At 44.6% G+C, this 20,255-nt stretch overlaps 1 protein-coding gene across 7 annotated transcripts in view; it reads left to right on the top strand.

The window, feature by feature from the left end:
* The window catches only part of GALNTL5 (polypeptide N-acetylgalactosaminyltransferase like 5), a 48,512-nt gene that overhangs the window by 7,184 nt on the left and 21,073 nt on the right, over nucleotides 1–20,255 (top strand). For 6 of the 7 annotated variants that reach the window (XM_032304572.1, XM_032304566.1, XM_032304569.1 and 3 more), the window contains exons 3-6: nucleotides 1,866–1,986; nucleotides 8,718–8,884; nucleotides 11,689–11,811; nucleotides 18,683–18,769. In XM_032304572.1, the coding sequence (XP_032160463.1) occupies nucleotides 1,866–1,986; nucleotides 8,718–8,884; nucleotides 11,689–11,811; nucleotides 18,683–18,769 (498 nt within the window). The remainder of the gene's footprint in view (nucleotides 1–1,865; nucleotides 1,987–8,717; nucleotides 8,885–11,688; nucleotides 11,812–18,682; nucleotides 18,770–20,255) is intronic. The other variant, XM_032304570.1, reaches the window with a different exon arrangement.

Raw genomic sequence — 20,255 nt, 5'->3', positions numbered from 1 at the left:
TATTATTATTTCCTTGTTTAGAGAACTTTCTTTTGCTGTTCTTTAAGGGTGGGGCTGCTAGTCACAAAGTCCATTTTTCTTCACTTGGGAGTGTCTTCATTTTTTCATAATTCCCAAAGGATATTTTTGCTGGGTATAGAATTTGCAGTTGACAGTTCCTTTTTTTTTTCTTTTTAAAGATTTTATTTATTTATTTGACAGAGAGAGAGAGAGAGAGAGGGAATACAGGCAGGCAGAGTGGGAGCAGGAGAAGCAGGCTTCCTGCTGAGCAGGGATCCCCATGTGGGGCTCAATTCCAGAGTCCTGGAATCACGACCCTGAGGTGAAGGCAGCTGCTTGATGACTGAGCCACCCAGGTGCCCCTGACAGTGCTTTTCTTTCAGCATTCAAAAATGTTTTGTCATTTTCTTCTCTCCCCCATGATTTTAGATGAGAAACCCATAGTCATTCAGGTTGTTCCTCTATGAATCCCATGTTTTTTTCTCTCTGGCTGCTTTCAAGAGTTACCTGTCTTCAGTTTTCAGAAGTTCCATTATGATGTGTCCTGCCATGGATTTCTTTGGTTTTTCCCATTGTGGATTTTTCAGCCTCCTGCGGCTATAGATGTCCAACTTCCCTGAATTTAGGAAGTTTCCGGCCTTATTTCCGAGAGTACTTTTTTTGGCCCCACTCTGACTCCTCTCCTTCCAGGGCTCTGATAATACAAAGATCAGCTCTTTTGTTGTCTGTATACAAGTTCCTGAGACTGGGGTTTTTTTTTTTAATTTTTTAAATTAACATATAATGTTAATTACATGGCACTATCTTGGGGAGAACCAGAGCTCTACCTGCTTTCCCCCAGGCCAGCTTATGTAGGACCAGCTCCTGGCTCAGCCTGCCCACACCACCCATGCAGGTAATCGGAGCTCTGCCTGCTTCTGCCAGAGTTGTTCTTAAAATATTCCACTACTGTTTGTGGCAATATATATTGATATCTCTAATGATTTTAATGTAAGTATTTCACTGCAGCAATGTTTGATGTCTGCAAGCTCATCCCTACCTAGTCTTTATTGTGACTTATTCTCACCGTGAGTGTAAATAACTATCTGGATGCTCCTTCCGATGAATTCTGTACTTTTTTTTTTAAAAGATTTTATTTATTTTTTTGACAGACAGAGATCACAAGTAGGCAGAGAGGCAGGCAGAGAGAGAGGAAGGGAAGCAGGCTCCACACTGAGCAGAGAGCCTGATGCAGGGCTTGATCCCAGGACCCTGAGATCATGACCGGAGCCGAAGACAGCAGCTTAACCCACTGAGCCACCCAGGCGCCCTGAATTCTGTACTTTTTAAAGTGATACTTTGACTCCTGTATTCTTAGACTCTTCTTTTACCATTTTCATTCATGCTGTTTATCTTTCATGATTATATTTTTGTTTCTTCATTGACAAATAAGAGTGTTTATCTTTTAATAGGAAATTTACCCCATCTTCATTTATTGTTATGACTGTTATGTTTGGGTTGGCATCTGGCCTCTTGTTTTATTCTCTGCAATGGAAGTTCTGGGCTGGGGTTTTAGCTCTCCTTCCCCACCTTTCCTAAATCCTTCAGTGACAGCTAACTTCACACGACAGTGGTGAGTCATGATGGGACCAAGGAGACCAAGCACTTCCTTCCCTGAAGAGACCGAATGACCAAAGGCTAACTTGTCCATACTTAGTGGAGTAATCTGCTTTGATTTTAGCCTTATCACCTGGAGGTAGTGTAGATTCCAGGAAAACACCTGGCTCATTATAAAGGAAGTGAATTCAGGATATAGTTGTTCTTATTATCCTTTATCTGGTGGTAGTAATCTGTACGTACATAACTATAATTGCCCTTTCTTGCAGGTAAAGATACTAACTATTCAAAGCCAGAATATATTGCTGGATTTTTAAAATATGGATTTAATGCCATTCTCAGTAAAAGCTTGGGCAGTGAGAGAGATGTGCCAGATACGAGGAATAAAATGTATGTTAATCCTCATTTTTTATTGAGGTATAATTCACATATGAGATTATATTAGTTTCAGGTATACAACATAATGATACAACATTTATGTATATGTGGCCAAATAATCACTACAATAAGTCTAGATAACTTTGGCTACCATGTATAGTTACAAAAAATTTGTGTTTGCGTGTGTGTGTGTGTGTGTGTGTGTGTGTGTGTGTGTGTGATGGGAACTTTAAAGATCTGCTCTCTTTGCTACTTCCAAATAAGCAGTATAGTTCTTATCTGTAGTCACCATGTGGACATTATATCCCCATGGCTTACTTATTTTACACTGGAGCTTTGTTCCCCCCACCCCCCGGCAACCACCAGTCCATTCTCTGTATTGATGAGGTTGGGTTTTGGAGGTTTGATTGTTGTTTATTTCCAGATTCCTCATGTAAGTGAGATCATATTGTATTTATCTTTCTGACTTATTTCATTTAGTGTAATGCCCTCAGGAAAGATGTCATTCTTTTTTATGCTGGAAAGTATTCCGTTGTGTGTATCATAGCACGTTTTCTTTACCCATTCATGGGCTGATGGACAGTTAGGTTGTTTCCATATCTTGACTGTTGTAAATAATGCTGCCGGGAACATAGGGGTGCATGTATCTTTTTGAGTTAGTGTTTTCATTTTCTTCAAATGCAAACCCAGAAGTGAAATCCTTGGGTCTTATGTTAGCCCCCTTTTTAACTTTTTGAAGACCCTCTGTACTGGTTTCCACAGCGGCTGCACCAGTTTGCCTTCCCAGCAACACTGCACCAGGATTCGCTTTTCTTTACATCCTCTCCAACACTTGTCATTTCTTATCTTTTTGATGACTCCATCCTTACAGGTGCGAGATGATATCTCATTATGGTTTGATTTGCCCTTCCCCGATCATGAGTGATGCTGAGCACCTTTTCTTGTACTTGTTGGCCGTCAGTCTGCCTTCTTTGGAAAAATGTCTGTTCGGATCTTCTGTCCATTTTTTTTAACTGAATTGTTTGCTGTTGAGTTTTATGAATTCTTTATAAATTTTAGATATGAACCCCTTGTCAGATAGATGATTTTGTCTCATTCAGTAGGATGCCTTTTCATTTTGTTGCTAATTTCCTTTGCCCTGTGGGGGCTTTTTAGCTTGATGTAGTCCCACTTATTTATTGATACTTTTGTTGCCTTTGCTTTTGGTGCCAGATCCAAAAAGTTATCACCAAGACTGATGTCAAGAAGCTTATAGTCTTTGTTTTTCTCTAGGATTTTTATGGTTTCAGGTCTTACATTCAAGTCTTTAATCTATTTCAAGTTAATTTTTGTGTATGGTGTAAGATAGTGGTCCACATTCATTCTTTCACATGTGGCTGTCCGGTTTTCCCATCACCATTTATTGAAGAGACCATCCTTTCCGCATTGTATATTCTTGGCTCCTTTGTCATAATTAATCACATATGCATGATTTTATTTCTGGACTGTGTTCTGTTCTGTTGATCTGTGTGTCTGTTTTTATGCCAATACCAAACTGTTTTAATTACCATAGCTTTGTAATAGAGTTTGAAATCAAGAGAGGATGATGCCTCCTGCTTTGTTCTTGTCTTCTCAAAATTGCTTTACCTCTTCAGCATCTTCTGTGGTTTCATACAAATCTTAGGATTCTTGTTTTATTTCTATGAAAAATGCTATTGGAATTTTGATATGTATTGCATTGAATCTGTATATTGCTTTGGGTAGTAGGGACATCTTAACAACGCCAAGTTCTTCCAATCCATGAGCACAGAGTATCTTTCCATTTATTTGTGTCTTCTTTAATTTCTTTCATGAATGTCTTATAGTTTTCCAGTGTACAGGTCTATAAATGAATACATATTAATTTTTTAAACAAACAGTTACTAACCAGATTTTAATTTTGGCATATTAGAAGTCTTCCTGTTTTTAGGACTTGGAGTCCGATGATTCAAGAGCCTATTTCAAAATTCTAGAGTTTATTGTGTAGAGAACACTTTCCCCAGTCGCACCAAATGTGTTCTAGGGATTTACAAGAATTGCATCACCCACAGGATCTTTTTATCAAATTACCAGTTAGGACATTTGGCTAAAGGAATATTTCTGATACAAAATGCTTCAGACAGCTACCTATTTTTTATTCAAAATCTGCTTTTTCTTATTGTTTTCCTTTGTGTTGGTGCCTTTTTTTTTCTTTAACTGGTGGCAAATTGGACATAATGTAAAAGGTACCTTTGCACCATTTCTAACTGTATGAATCAGGGGCATTGAGGACCTTCACAGTGTTTCAGAACCATCATCACCATCCCTCTCCAGAACTTTCTCATTAAACACTAACTCCCATCCTTCCCTCCCTCCGATCTCCCCACAACTACCGTTGTACTTTCTGTCTTTGTGAATTTTAACTACTCTAGGTACCTCGTAAAAATGGAATCATACAATAATTGCCCGATTTATTCCACATAGCATCATGTCCCCAAGGTTCATTCATGTTGTAGCACCTGTGCCTTAGTGGTTCGGATGGTTTCCAGCTCAAGAGGGTTGATATTCTTTCTGAAATAAATGAGAACTACTTAAGGAATATAGGCGTCTTCCTGTCATGCAGAAGACAAAATCCAGGCTCCAGGAAACAGGAGAAGGGGGGCTCACTGTGTCTTGTTGCAACTTGTGTGTAACACGAACATTTCAAACCACAAATATACAAATCAATAAAGCACATAGGTAGCTAAATATCACTTAAGGTGCGGCACACTCGAGAGATGTAGGGTTTACACATGATGACATAGTCTATCTGGGTCATGATGAAAGAAAAAGAATTTCAATTTATTCAAACCATATAACTTGATATGAACTTAATTTAGAGGACGGCTGTTTTTTTCAAGATTGATTTATTTATATTGGGGAGGCAGATGCAGAGGGAGAGAGATTTCTAAGCAGACTCCCCACTGAGCGTGGAGCCTGATGCGGGACTCCATCCTAGGACCCTGAGATCATGACCTGAGCCAAAATCAAAGAGTCAAAAGCTTCACTGACAGCAGCACCCAGGCACCCCAGGGACCACTTTTTTCTTAACTGGATAGTGAACTCCCACAAAAGAAAGCAATGTTTTTGAATGCCTGTACGCGATGAATTTCTTGCCACACCATCAGCTCTTGTAAAATAGTGCGGCTGCCTTTGCTTCCTTTCCCCCATCACGTGACTGTTAGGAAGAACAGAAACTTTAGAGAGAGACTGTCTGTAGAGAGAAGTGAACTTGGAAGTTTTAATATTCAGAATATTAACTTATTTAATAGGAAATTCAATTATGTACAAGGTACACTTGTGTTTAAAATAAACTTCAACTACCAGGAATGACTACTTCTACTATCGGGGTCCAAGCAGATTTTCAGCCATCCTCATGCTAAGCTTATGATTGCGTTAAATGGGATTTCCATTTCAGCTGTGTCTTAAAATTTGCATGGTTATTTGCCGTAGCTATGGAAGTATTTGATACAGCTTTTTGGAGAGTACATTTTTATGTTGATTGGTCTTCTGATTCAATTTTTTATCTTTTGACTTTTCAATTTTGAAATGATGTCAGGCTTACAAAATGGTTGTCAAACTATCTCAAGGACTTCCTGTATAGCCTTTTCTTAGAGTCCCCAAATGCTAACATCTTCAGAACCAGAACAATAAACAACACCAGGAAGTGAACATTAATGTAATACCTCTAGCTAATCTACAGACATGATTCAGATGTTTGCAGTTGCCCCACTGGCATCCTTCGGACCCAACCCCAGACCCCGATTGCATGTGGAGTTCCCAAGCCCTTGGTTTTCTTTCATCTGAAACCTCTCCTAAGTCTTTATCTTTCTTGACTATAAAACTTTTTAAGAGATATAACTAGTTACTTTCTAGAATGTTCCTCAGTTTGAGTTTGATGTTTCCTTGAGATCAAATCCAGGTCGTGCTTTTTGGCAGGAACACCATTAGGTGAGATTTTGTGTCATCCTCAGAGCATCACATCAGGAGACACTCGATGTCTGTTTGTCCCATTTACTGGTGAAGTGACTGAGGGTGAAATTACTTTTAGTCACTTGCCTGAAACGGAAGCTGTCAGGTTTCTGCACTGTAAAACAACCTTTTAGCCTTTTGTAATTAATAAGTGTACAGATTTCTTTTAACTGTTAATCACAGAAAACCTGGAAATATATATATATATATATATTTATACATATATATATACACATACACACATATATATATATTTTATATATTATATCCACAAAGGGGACAAGTCAATATACCCCCAGTTCCATTGCTTTTTCTTTTTCTCCTGTCTTAGTGCACAAGGTGTGTAAGCCAGTGCCCTTGCTTGCTGCTTAATACACTCTGTGTCTGTCTCTGTGCCGTAATTTTCCCTTTTTGCAAGGACCCCAGGCTTCTCAGACTAAGTCACCTTAATGACACCTCCCTCATTGCTTCTGCAACAATCCCACTTCCCAATAAGGCCACATCCTTAGATACTGCAGGTTCAGACTTCAACATGTGAATGTAGGGGAGACACAATTCAACTCACAACAGTCCTGGTTTATACCATACTCGTGTTAATCTGTATGATCAGCAAAGAATAGGGCAGCTAACCAAGGACCACCAAACTCAGACCTTGTCCGAATTTCTTTTACCCTGAAAAACTGCTTCCTTAGGTGAGAAGAGTTTAGGCCCCAAAAGACCACAGCAACATTTATCAATTAATTTTGGAGAAACTCATGCACCCAGGGGCCTAGAGAGTCCTGGTGTGACGTAGTCGCAGGCCCCCTCACTGCCATTGTCTCGTTCCTCCCAAGGGACTTCGTTTATCTACAGTTTTCTTAAAATGATGTTCCGGGACTGAATATGATGCTAGAGATGTGACCTAAGTAGCCCGAGTCCACCCTGGACCATCATGCCCCTCGTTCTTGTGTTCTCCTTCCGTTGTCCCCCACCTCTGTGTCTCATCTACTTCCTCTTTGAGAACTCAATGATCTTCCTGGAATTTAAGCCTAGGGCTTGTTTTCCTGCTTGTCTCTGTGAAGCCATGTGAAGGATGCCTCCCCCCAACGCCCTTCTCAGCTGCTCAGCCTTTCCCTGGTCCCACTCCCAGGAGCATGATGGCAGCTTCTGTGTGCTAGGCGCAACTTCCTCTAGTGTTGGGTAAAAATGCTCACTAAGCAAGTCTCTCTTCCTCCATGGCGACACCTGCCCGTGGATATGCTGAGGTTCTGTGTGGGGTGTAGTGGAGGCATCCTTTCCTGGCATTTTCTGCCCCACTTCTCTTTCCATTAAGTTGCAGGGGGCATAGTGACTTTTGATTTGGACCCCACACACTGGCCACAGTCCTTTAGCCCAGCCATGGGCACCTGAGCCAAGCTGGGCCAATGAATCCTTATTTGTGACTTTTTGAGAAAGAGGAAGTCATACCAGTTTCTCCTTGGGTGCTGGACCATGGGTTATGCTGCTGTTGGCCAGGTTGCAGGGAGAGGATAAGAATCGTATAATGAGCCTCGTGTGATATTAACAGTCTGCCAGGCACTGTTCTGAACATTGGACATTCTAATTCATTGAACCCTCCCAACCCATGACGTAGGCTGATGATGTTGTAGTTACTGTTACTCCCAGACGGAAAGGCAAGAATAGAAGTGGACCAAGTGTCTAAGTGACTCTCAAGCTTCTTGCCCCAGTCATTCTTCTTTTTTAATTAATTATTTTATTAACATACGATGTATTATTTGCCCGAGGGGTATAAGGTCTGTGAATCATCATCCAGTCATTATTGAAGGCTCTAGTGGCACGTCTGTCACTAGGTCCTGTGAGACATTTGAGTCCCCTTCCGAGAGATTTCCCTTCCTTATGCTTAAGCTAGCTGTAGTAGGTCTGTCCTTGACAACCAAAATACGTTTCAGAATGAACCAGATAATGTAGCAATTCAAACAATAATTAATACTAATAACTAATATTATTAGAATTCAGCTCCTACTTTTTTTCTCATGTGCACGAAAGAAAGAACACATTTCTGTCAAATCCTTGGAAGAAATCCAGTCATGCCATACCCACTGCATTTCTTTTTTCTTTTTTTTTTTTTAAGATTTTTATTTTATTTTTTTGACAGTCAGAGATCACAAGTAGGCAGAGAGGCAGGCAGAGAGAGAGAGAGGAAGGAAGCAAGCTCCTTCCTCTCTCTTCCTCTCCCAGGCTGAGCAGACAGCCCGATGCGGGGCTCGATCCCAGGACCCTGGGATCCTGACCTGAGCGGAAGGCAGAGGCTTAACCCACTGAGTCACGCAGGCACCCCACCCACTGCATTTCTCTTCTGCAGCAAGCTAAAGCACGGGATTCTCTCTGAAGGTGACAAAATGAAGTTAATCTGAACCTTCAATGTGTGTAAGTGTATTAATATGTTTCTATAATAGAAACAGAAATATAGGTACAATTCATGGTTATACCATGTTCAGCCTAGAGTTAAGACGGCCAAAACAGCGCATCCAGGAAAGAGCAATTATTGCTGACATTCAGGAAGGAGTAATTTAGAAAATACTAGAATATCATACGAGAGTAAAGAAGCTTTTGTATTTTAATTTTGGTATTTTCAACTGTTACCTTATTATCATAAATGTCAGTTAAGGGAATGAAGAAGAAAAATGCAAATAAAGAAAGGTGCTTCAGCGAGATCCCAAATTGGTTTTTTTTTTTTCTTTTATTGATGCCTGCAGGTGTCTTCAAAAACATTACCCAGCCAACCTACCTACTGCCAGCGTGGTCATTTGCTTCTACAATGAGGAATTTAACGCCTTGTTTCGGACCATGTCCAGTGTCATAAACCTCACTCCACAGTACCTCCTTGAAGAAATTGTTTTGGTAGATGACATGAGCGACTTTGGTAAGACAGAACGCCATCTGCCTATGTCGTGGGCTCTGAAGGCAGTGCGGTCTCTGACGGCCGGTGTGTGACTTTACCCTTTCTAGACATTTTCCACTTGGCGGGTGTCAAGGCAGAAGCTGTGGGCACACTGGTGGGGATGTAAGCGCTGGTCCCTGTCCTGTGGTGTGGGGCTCACGGGTGGTGAGTGCTTCCATGAGGTGACTAAATGTAGGGGCAACATAAGACCAACCTGGTCTTCAGGGATCGTGGAGGACACTCAGGAAGAAGTGACAGCTCCGCTGAGGTCTGAGGTGCCCACCTGGAGAGGAGGGGAAGAGTGTTCTAGGCAGAGGCCACAGCACCACAAGGGCCCAGAGGCCAGACGTAATGTGGTGAGTTGGGAATAGTTCTGTACTTCATGTAGTGTGTGTGTGTGTGTGTGTGTGTGTGTAGCATTGGGGGAAGGGGTGGACATAAAACCAGAGCCATAATAAGACCACATGGCTCGTGAAGGGCACTACTGGAATTTTCTGTGGAGAAGTGGAGTGCTGTGGCGGGCTTAATGCAGGGGAGTGACAGGACCCAAGTCCTCCTCAGGAAATAATTCTTTTTTTTTTTTTAAAGATTTTATTTATTTATTTGACAGAGAGATCACAAGTAGGCAGAGAGGCAGGCAGAGAGAGAGGGAAGCAGGCTCGCTGCTGAGCAGAGAGCCCGACTCGGGACTCGATCCCAGGACCCTGAGACCATGACCTGAGCCGAAGGCAGAGGCTTAACCCACTGAGCCACACAGACGCCCCACAAAGAATTCTTTTTTAAAAAAAGTTTCTAAAAAAGATTTATTTATTTGAGAGAGAGAGAGAGAAAGGAGGGGAGGGGCCGGGAAGAGGAGGAGAGAAGAGCAAGCAGACTCCACCCTGAGCCCGGATAGGGCCTGATCCCATGACCCTAAGCCAAGATCAGGCCGGAGCCGAAACCAAGACTCCGAGGCTCAGCCTCCTGCAGCAGCCGGGCGCCCCCTCCTAGAGAATTCTCGCCGCACGCCCCACAGCCCAGCGTGTGTCCCCCCTGCCCGCCGGCTGGGAGGAGTTGTGATACCAGCACGAGATCTGACGGAAGGCACTTGGCCTTTGAAATGAGTCATCTGCTTTATAACCGAATTATAAACCTGAGGCAAGCCGAGAGGACCCAGATGAACGAAAACTTCTTGGAGTCTGCAGGTGCCTGTGGGGTCCATTCCTCACGGAAGCGATATGTCAGGACTGGAGAGAGATCCTGCCTGAAAGTTAACCGAATCCGCTGTGAATCGGACCCACGCGGGCTGGGGAAGGGAGAGGATGGCCAGCAGGAAGGCGGCTCGGCTAGAAAAGAGGCCGGCCCGGGAGGTTCACCGGTGGGGAAGTGACTCTAGGTGCGTCGGAGGGAAGGTGGAAAAACCGCTCAAGCTGATGTCGGCCGCACGTAGGAATTTTGCTCGGTGCCAGGCACTACCGTTTATGAGCTTATTTTTCCGGGAGCCATTGTTTGTTTCTACTGTTGTGCGCGGGAGGCGAGGTGCGGAGACAGTCAGATTCCTAACCTCATCAGTCGCACTGAGACCCGCGTCTGGCCGCAGGCTGGGGGGTGATGGGGTGGGGGATGGGATCTTCTGCGACACTGTGGAGTTCTGACCGCTTGCCGAGGAGGAGGAGGGCCCTGCTGTGACATACAGTTCCAGGATAGCCATGAACAGCTCCCCAAGGCTTTCAGAACAATGCCATGATGGGACACCTGGGTGGCTCAGTCGGTTAAGCATCTGCCTTCGGCTCAGGTCATGATCCCAAAGTCCTGGGATCGAGTCCCATGTTGGGCTCCCTGCTCAGTAGGAAGCCTGCTTCTCCTCCCCCTGCCTCCCGCTCCCTGTTTGTGCTTTTTTCTCTCTGTCAAATAAATTTTAAAAAGTCTTTAAAAAGAAAAGAAAAAAGAAAAAAAAAGGCCCACACCATGAGTTCAGAGGTGCACCCAGTGACCGCTCGGAAACTTCGGCCCCAGGGGAATCACCACCGGTGCCCAGCATCTGGCTGCTGCCAGACCAGATGTGCTGACTTCTCCTCCTCCCTCTCGGCTCGCCTAGGACATGGTTTCACCTGCTGCACCAAGGAGGCTACTGTCTGACCCATTCAGATGCTCAAACACACCCAAGAAACCCTAACCCTAACGCGAACCCCGCCACCCCCACCCTCCACCCCCCAACCCTCGCTGGCTCTGCTGCAGTGGGCAGTCCTCTCCGGGGGTGGAGCTGAGACACTTTGCACAGCTGAAAGCGAGAAAGTTGGGTTGCTCGGGAGCGCTACAGCTCAGGCTTTTTCAATTAAAATTTCAACAGTGATTTATCAAAATAGAGGTATTTCATTAGAAACACAGAAGGATGTGTGCAGAGTATCTCAATACCAAGGCCTGTTTCTTTCTCTTCCTCATATAAGGTGAAGTGTTTGTTTGTTTTTAAGATTTCATTTATTTATCTGAGAGAGAGAGAGAGAGAGAGAGAGAGAGAGCATGATAAGGAAGAAGGCCAGAGTGAGAAGCAGACTCCACATGAAGTTGGGACCCCAATGCGGGACTCAGTCCCGGGACTACGGGATCATGACCTGAGCCAAAGGCAGTCACTTAACCCACTGAGCCACCCAGGCACCCAGGGTGAAGTTTTTAAGATTAGAACTTCTGTGGAAGAACATGGCTTTTAGGAATTAGTCGGAATTGTGATAAGTTGTTTTATTCTCTGTAGTTGTAGTTTATACATTGTCAAGAGTTGAGTTTTGTTTTGTTTCGTTTGTTTTCCCCAGATGATTTGAAAGAGAAACTAGACCACCGCCTGGAAATTTTTCGGGGGAAGATTAAATTAATAAGAAACAAGCAGAGAGAGGGACTGATCCGATCGAGGCTGATTGGAGCCGCTCGTGCTTCAGGTATGAGCCTTTCTTTCATTCAGGACCTGACCCGTTATCTGTGCGCTGGAGCCCTTCCTGCCCGAACAGGACCTCGTGGGTCCCTGCAAGTCTCCACTGGCATGAACAGAAGACCGGAAGTGCCTTTCAGCCAGAGGAAACTTGGACTCTGAAAGTACCCATTCTGCTCCAAAATGTCGATTCGTTATTTCGGAAAACAGGTATATTTTTTTGCAGGGGCCATAATGTCAGCCCCTGTCACTGGATGGGTTTCCCCTAGATATGGACTGAGATGGAGCTGCCCATGCAGCCGGCAGAGCAACACTGCATGGGGACAGTGGGGGCCATGGTGCAGCGGCCCGTCCCATGGGAAACCCCGAAGCTAAGTGCTCCCGTGGGCTGTGCGGCTCTCCAAAGCTCAGTTGGGCTAGTGGGGAGCTCCAGAGCACAGATTTCCCAGGAGAGGGGTCCAGCTCAGGCTTTTCACCCCCAACATACATGTACACATGCACACACATACACACACACTCGGAGTGTGCTTGTCATTAGCTGCGAGTCCCCGGGGAGGCTGGGGGACCTTGGTGTGACTACTGCAGCAGATTCCCAAAGCCTGGGAAATTGTCGGGCTGGGTCCCCTGAAGGGAGTCTGAGCTGAGAGGCAGTGGCATCACTCCTGTCCCTGTCTCTGTGGTCACGTGGCCTCCTCCCTGTGTCCGCGTCTCCCTTGGGTCAAGGCCCCCCCCCATACTCCAGCAGGACCTCACCCTTATGAATTACATCTGCAACAACCCTATTTCCAAATACAGTCACCTTCTCAGGTACTGGGGGTTAGGACTTGAATATATCTTTTAGGGGGGACATGAAACTACCATAGAGTTTTGGGTGTTTTTGTTTTGTTCTTTAAAGAGAAAGTCTTATTTATTTTTTATTTTGAAAAATGTCAAAGCCACAGAATGCTTACATAAACCTTCCCCTAGATTTATAGGATGCGGATATCTTACAATACACACACTTCTCTCTCCCCTGCCATCCTTCCCCCCTACACACACAACAAACACACACACACAGACACACACCTTGTCTCTATGTCTAAAAGTAAGATCAGCTTATACTTTTCTTTTTTTGAACTGTTTTCCTATACTTTGCTTTACTAGACTTTTAGAATGAATTGTAGGGTGTTCCCCTGCCCCCGTCCTTTTCTGTTTGCTGAATATCTAGTAAAACAGATTATCTGTGTTTGGAAAATTACATAAAATTGTCCTATAACCTGTCAAGGCACTGGTATCTTTTCTGGTTTCCTCTCTAATCCAGGTATTTTTTGAGGAGTGGAATTTAAAGTTTTCAAACATCAGTAATTGCTCATCACTAGCTTAATTTCTATTGTGGTAGGAATTTGTGGACTGTTCTGTGGAGACTTTTTTGTCTTCAAGCTGGGTCAATTTTTCAAGACTTCAATGTGTTTTTAAAAAGAATACATTGGGGATGCCTGGGTGGCTCACTGGGTTAAAGCCTCTGTCTTCGGCTCAGGTTATGATCCCAGGGTTCTGGGATTAAGTCCCACATTGGGCTCTCTGCTCACCAGGGAGCCTGCTTCCCTTCCTCTCTCTCTCTGTCTGCCTACTTGTGATCTCTGTCAAGTAAATAAATAAAAATCTTAAAAAAAAAAGAGAATACATTGTATCTTTTTGGTGGTAGGTTCCATATATGTCTAATTTTGTTTTTCAAATATTCTGTATTCTCATCCCATCTAATTTGATTCGGCCCTCCATATCTGGTAGATTATGCTACAATCTTCAACTATGATTCTTTTTTTTTTTTTTAAAGATTTTATTTATTTATTTGACAGACAGAGATCACAAGTAGGCAGAAGGGTAGGGAGAGGGAGAGAGGGGAAGCAGGCTCCCTGCTGAGCAGAGAGCCCGATGTGGAGCTCGATCCCAGGACTCCGGGATCATGACCTGAGCTGAAGGCAGAGGCTTTAACCCACTGAGCCACCCAGGCGCCCCTTCAACTATAATTCTTGATCTGTCCATCCGCTTCTGGCAGTTTCTTCGGTGTTTGCTATGTGCCCATCTGTCCATATTGGCCCGCCCCACCCGGGGACGAGGACGTGCTCCTGGCTTCGAAGCCCTGGGGTCCTTTGGGGTGGGCAGCAGCTCGTGAGCCCTCATTAATGTTTTCACGTGTTCCCTCCTCCAGTCAAGGATTTATCCAGCACTACTATGGGCTACCTGGGCACATTTATTCTTTTTTCTTCATTTGTATCAACTATTGAGATACGCTTCACATAAATTCTACCCTCCTGAACAGGGAGATGGGTTGTCCTGTGACGTTAACCCGTGTGCACGTGTGTAGACCGGTCTCTCCCGGAGGAAGTAGCATTTGCCCTATCGCCAAGTGACTCTGCGGTGGGGGCCTGCAGCTCTGTCCCTGGCTGTCACTCACACTGTGTCACTTACTCATCCCCCCTCGCTCTACCCCGGATGACCTTGCCGCTCCTCGGACACACCGAGCGCACTCCTGTCTCAGAGCCTCGGCGCATCAGGTCTCCCCCTGGAATTTTCTCTGTGTATCTTCATGACCTGCCGCATCACTTTGCCCAGTTCTCTGTTCCAATGCTGCTTGATCAGAGAGGCCTTTCCAAGCCATCCGGTGTGGGATAGCAGACCCCAGCCTCTCTCCATCATCCTTACTCTGAGAGCTTTCTCTTCCTGATGTTTGTTGCCTCCGCCATCTGTCTGGGTCGGTAGTGCTGCCCGCAGGATGACAGAAGTTGCCCATGAACCGCAGGAGCTGAGACGGAGCGCTGTGAACCCGGGCTGGGCCCCGGGAACGAAGGGAAATGACCGGGATGGGGGAGAGCAGTGCACTGGGAGAAGCAGAAGGAGGGCTTTTTGCAAACGAGAAGGAGAAAGGAGAAAGCCGTCATCAGATGGTGTGAACCTAAAGGGAAGGAGGTATTCCGCCCGCCACACACCCCCGCCCCGCTCCAGCTGCAGGGGAGCAGAGTCGGTCTGGTTTGGAAGCAGCCTTGGGTAAGTAGGAAATGCCTGTTGCCCTGGACCCAAGGATTCATGCTGCCTGGGGGAAGGAGGAGCTTCCTATCAGTGAGGTAGATGGGGCCAACAGCCTCTTCTAGGGAGGGTCAGGGTTTACTTTTTTTTTTTTTTTTAAGATTTTATTTATTTATTTGACAGAGTGAGACACGGCGAGAGAGGGAACATAAGCAGAGGGTGTGGGAGAGGGAGAAGCAGGCTTCCCACCAAGCAGGGAGCCCAATGCGGGGCTCGATCCTAAGACCCCGGAATCATGACCTGAGCTGGAGGTAGATGCTTAACGATTGAGCCATCCAGGCGCCCTGGGTCAGGGCTTACATAAGGTAAGAAGGCTGTTAAGAGAATTTCGTGGAAAAAAATTAGTGTAGAGAAACTCACTTTACATGAGGGACCTTTGGAAAGGGTGAGAGGGTCATCCACTGTGGAAGGAAGGTGTTGGGGGAGCAAATGCAGCGCGGCCTTAGGGGTGAGGACACAGGAGAGTATCTTGCACGGAAGCGGTTTGGACAGTCAGCGGGCGGCCAGGAAGGCGGAGGCGAACTGTGGGTTTCCGCCGATGCCCTACAGCAGAGGGTTTCCGCCGATCCCCTACAGCAGAGGGTTTCCGCCGATACCCTACAGCAGTGGGTTTCCGCCGATGCCCTGCAGCAGAGGGTTTCTGCCGATCCCCTACAGCAGAGGGTTTCCGCCGATGCCCTACAGCAGAGGGTTCAAAGCTAGCGTGGTGCTGAGAGCGGGCGTGTTGCCTCGTGTTCAACAGGAGGAGGACCTGTGTCGTCTAGGATGGTAGACGGAACAATGCCCTCCCCAGGAGGTTTCCTGATCCCCAGAAGCTGCTAATGGGCCTTATGTGGCCCATGTGATTAGAAGGAAAGCCCTGAAGAGTTCTGTTATTTGATTGGGCTAAACTATTCTTCCATTCCGCTGCTGGGTCACATTGAGGTTATTTCTACTTGGGGCTCTTACCAATGCACAAATCCTTGGGTCCCCGTCTCTGGGCAGATAGGCGCGGCATGGCCATGGAGTGTATGTCCAGAAGTGAAATTGCTCAGTTCCGGAGTGCCTGGATGCACCGATATACAAGGTGATGGCAGACTAGCAATAGAGATAGAATATTCCAGTAACAGCGAAGGACCTGTACCATACCAACTGCACGGATGAACACATGTCGTTGTGAGAGAGCCAAAGAAGCTAAATGCAAAAGAATGAAGTTGGAAAATCAGCAGGACTGAGCTACAACATTGTTATGGATGCATGATTAGATGAAAAACTAAAAAACAACAACAACCAGGAAGTTATTGCCATAATTATACCTTTGGTTATAGCAGAGTGTTGAATGGGCTGTGGTAGGAGTCGGAGAGCACAAAATCCTAGGATGCTACCCGGGTGCTATGTTTTGATTACATGGTACTTATATGTGTGTTTACTTTCCGATACATCATTGAGCTCTACATTTATCTTTTTTTTTAAAGATTTTATTTATTTATGTATTTGATATATATATAGAGAGAGATCACAAGTAGGCAGAGAAGCAGGCAGAGAGAGAGGAAAGCAGGCTTCCTGCTAAGCAGAGAGCCTGATGTAGGGCTCCATCCCAGGACCCTGAGACCATGACCTGAGCCGAAGGCAGAGGCTTAACACACTGAGCCACCCAGACACCCCTACATTTATTTTTTTTTAATCTTTTTTTTTTTAAGATTTTATTTATTTGACAGATAGAGATCACAAGTAGGCAGAGAGGCAGGCAGAGAGGGGGGGGAAGCAGGCTCCCCACTGAGCAGAGAGCCCGATGCAGGGCTTGATCCCAGGACCCTGAGATCATGACCTGAGCCGAAGGCAGAGACTTTAACCCACTGAGCCACCCAGGTACCCCACATTTATCTTTTATCTCCTTTTTAATATACATGTTTCTTACCACTAAAAGTTATGAAATACAATGATGAAATAAAAAATACGAAAATGTTAAAATTGAGGCACTTGTGTAGTGCAGTGGGTTAAGCATCTACCTTCAGCTCAGGTCGTGATATCATCAAGTCCTGCCTTGGGCTCTGTGCTGGGTGCAGAGCCTGCTTAGTATTCCTCTCCCTCTGCCCCTCCCCCCCAAGAAAAAAAACAAAGCAAAGCAAACATTTCAACACCTTAAAAATGATTGCTTCAGAGGCAAAATCAAGAATATTTTGATGTTATTTATTTATTTATTTTTAAAGATTTGTATCTATTTGACAGAGATCACAAGTAGGCAGAGAGGCAGGCAGAGTGACGGGGGTGGGAAGCAGGCTCCCCGCTGAGCAGAGAGCCCGACTTGGGACTCGATCCCAGGACCCTGAGATCATGACCTGAGCCGAAGGCAGAGGCTTAACCCACTGAGCCACCCAGGCGCCCAGACTTACTCATCTTATAACAGGAAACCTGAACCTGTTGACCACCTTCCCCCACCTCACCCACCGCCGCACTCTGGCACCCATCAGTCTGTTCTCTGACCCTCAGAGTTCAGGGTCTTTCGTAGATTCTACATATAAGTAAGATCATATGGTATTCCTCTTTCTCTGACTTATTTCACTTAGCTTAATGCCTTCACGGTCCAACCATGTCACAAGTGGCAGGATTTCCTTCTTTTTTCCAGCTGATGCGATAATAATATCCTGTCATGTACATCCCTTCATCCGTCGGTGGACACTCAGGGCTGTTTCCACGTCTCGGCTGTTGTAAATAACGCTGCAATGCACGCGCAGTCCAGGTGACTCCTCAGGATCGCAGTTTCATTTCCTTCTGTATACCCAGAAGTGCAATTGCTCAATTAGTTCCATTTTATCATTTTTTGAGGAAAGTCCACAGTATTTTCTGTAGTGGGCTGCGCCAGTTTACATCCCCACAAACAGCACAAGGGTGGTTTTCTCCATATCCTCGCCAGCACTTCTTAGTTCTTGTCCTTTTTAACAATAGATACTCTACCGGGTGTGAAGTAGTATCATAACTGTGGTTTTGATTCACGGTCCCCTGATCATGAGTGATGTTGAGCCCGTTTCATGTATCCCCCCCCCCCCAGCTGGGGGGAAGGGGCGGAGGGACAATGAGCCATTTTGCAGGCAGTCGCCCAAGTTTGGGTTGTAACACAGTTGCAAGTTTTTAACTTGTAACAAGAAGTTGGGTTGTAACTGGAAATCCTCATGGCTGAATTGAGACAGTGTTTCCAACTTAAAGGAACTGTGAAACTTTCAATGAACCAAAGAGTAACCTGGGAAGTGTTGCACCAGCTCGGGTTTGTAACCAAGGGCAGGGAAAGGAACAGTCCTCCCTGTGGATTATAAGGAACAGAATAGGGGTACCTGGGCAACTCAGTGGGTTAAGCCTCTGCCTTCGGCTCAGGTAATGATCTCAGGGTCCTGAGATTGAGTCCCACGTTGGGCTCTCTGCTCAGCTGGGAGCCTGCTCCCCACCCCCCACCTCTCTGCCTGCCTCTCTGCCTACTTGTGATCTCTGTCTGTCAAATAAATAAATAAAATCTTCTTTAAAAAAATGATTTAAAATACCAAGTGAATTGCACATAAGAATATTTATAATTGAGTTAAAAAGTGGAGGATGTACTCTTTCTTTCCTAAGGATGTTTGTGGATTTATTGAGATAATTTACGTGCAATTCACCCACTAATGTATGCAATGCAGTGTTTTTTACTATATTCACGGGGTTATGGAACCATCACCATGACCTAGTTTTAGAACGTTTTTTTGCAAAGAGACTCAATTGCCATCGCCTCTCCTCCCATTCCCCTTCCCCTCCACCAAATCCTCCAAAACCATTAATCTGCCCTCTATACATTAATTTTTTACCTATTCTAGGCACTTCATTTTATTGGAATTATATCCAAATGGTCTCTTGTGACTGGTTCCTTTCATTTAGCGTGATGTGTCCGTGTCATAGCAGGGGTCAGTATTTCATTCTCTCTTGTTGCCAAATAATGTCCCATTATGTGGATGTTTCCCATTTTGTTTCTCCATTCATCCATTCATGGGCACTTGAGTTATGCCTCTTTTACTCTTAGGAAGAATATTGCTATGAGCATTCACGTACAAGACTTTGTATAAACCTAAGTTTTCTTTCTTTGGGGTATTTGTGTTCCCACTGTGTAGAATGCTGGGCTGTATGGCAACTGTATGCTTAGCTTCTGAAGAACTACCACATAATGTTTGGAAGAGACTGCAACATTTTACATTGCTGTCAGCAATGGACAAGGGTTCTAATTCCTCCACAATTTCATTAACATCTGCGATTGGCTGCCTTTCTGATTATAGCCATCCTAGTGGATATGAAATATTATCTCACTATGATTTTGTTAGCATTTTCCTAATGATTAAAGATGTTGAGCACCTTTTCATATGCTTATCAGTCATTTGTATATCTTCTTTGGGGAAATGTCTTTTCAAAGCCTTTTCCCTTTTTTTTTTTTTTTTTTAAGTAGACCCCACTCCTACCATGGAGCCCAATAGAGGGCTTGAACTCACAACCCTGATCAAAACCTGAGCCCAGATAAAGAGTAGGATGTTTCACTGACTGAGCCACCCAGGTGCCCCTCCTTTGCCCATTTTTTAAGTTAGGCTATCTTTTTTTATTATTATCGAGTTGTAAGAGTTCCTTACATATTCTGGATACAAGTCCTTTATCAAATGTGTGATTTTCAAATAATTTCTCCCATTCTGTGGATTTTTTTTAACTTTATGGTGTCTGTTTAAGCCCAAAAAGTTTTTAATTTTTGTGAAGTCCTATTTATTTTTCCTTTTGTCATTTGTATTTTTGGTGTCACATCTAAGAAATCATCTAACCTGAGGTCAGCAGACGCTTCTGTTTTCTTCTAAGAGTTTTATAGTTTTAGTTCTGACATTTTAAATCTGTGATTCATTTGACTTAGTTTTTGTGCTTGCCCTGAGGGGGCCAACTTCATTGTTTTTCTTTTTCTTCTCTTCTCTTCTCTTTCCTCTTAAGCAGGCTCCATGCCCAGTGTGGAGCCCAGCACAGGGCTTGAACTCATGACCCTGAGATCAAGACCTGAGATGCAATCAAGAGCCAGATGTTTAACCAACTGAGCCACCCAGGCGCCCCTCTTTTTCGTGTGGATACCCAGATGTGTTGGGACCATTCACGGAAGAGATTAATTCTTTCCCCCATTGAACTGGCTGGGAAGCCTTTTCAAATGTCAACTAGCCACAAATATTTGGTTTATTTCTATACTCTCAATTCTATCCCTTTGATCTCTTCCTTATCCCTATGCCAGTGTCATACTGTTTTATTATTACAGCTTTGTAGTAAGTTTTGAAATCCAGAAGTCCTTCAACTTTGTTCTTTTTCAAGATCATTTTAGCTAATGTGGATTTCTCGCCTTTCCGTATGCATTTTAGGATCAGTTTCTTCAAAAGA

Source organism: Mustela erminea, chromosome 11 (genome assembly GCF_009829155.1).
Source record: "Mustela erminea isolate mMusErm1 chromosome 11, mMusErm1.Pri, whole genome shotgun sequence".
NCBI lineage: Eukaryota > Metazoa > Chordata > Mammalia > Carnivora > Mustelidae > Mustela > Mustela erminea.
The sequence above is the reverse complement of the archived record's forward strand: the minus strand, read 5'-3'. Positions and strand labels throughout refer to the sequence as shown.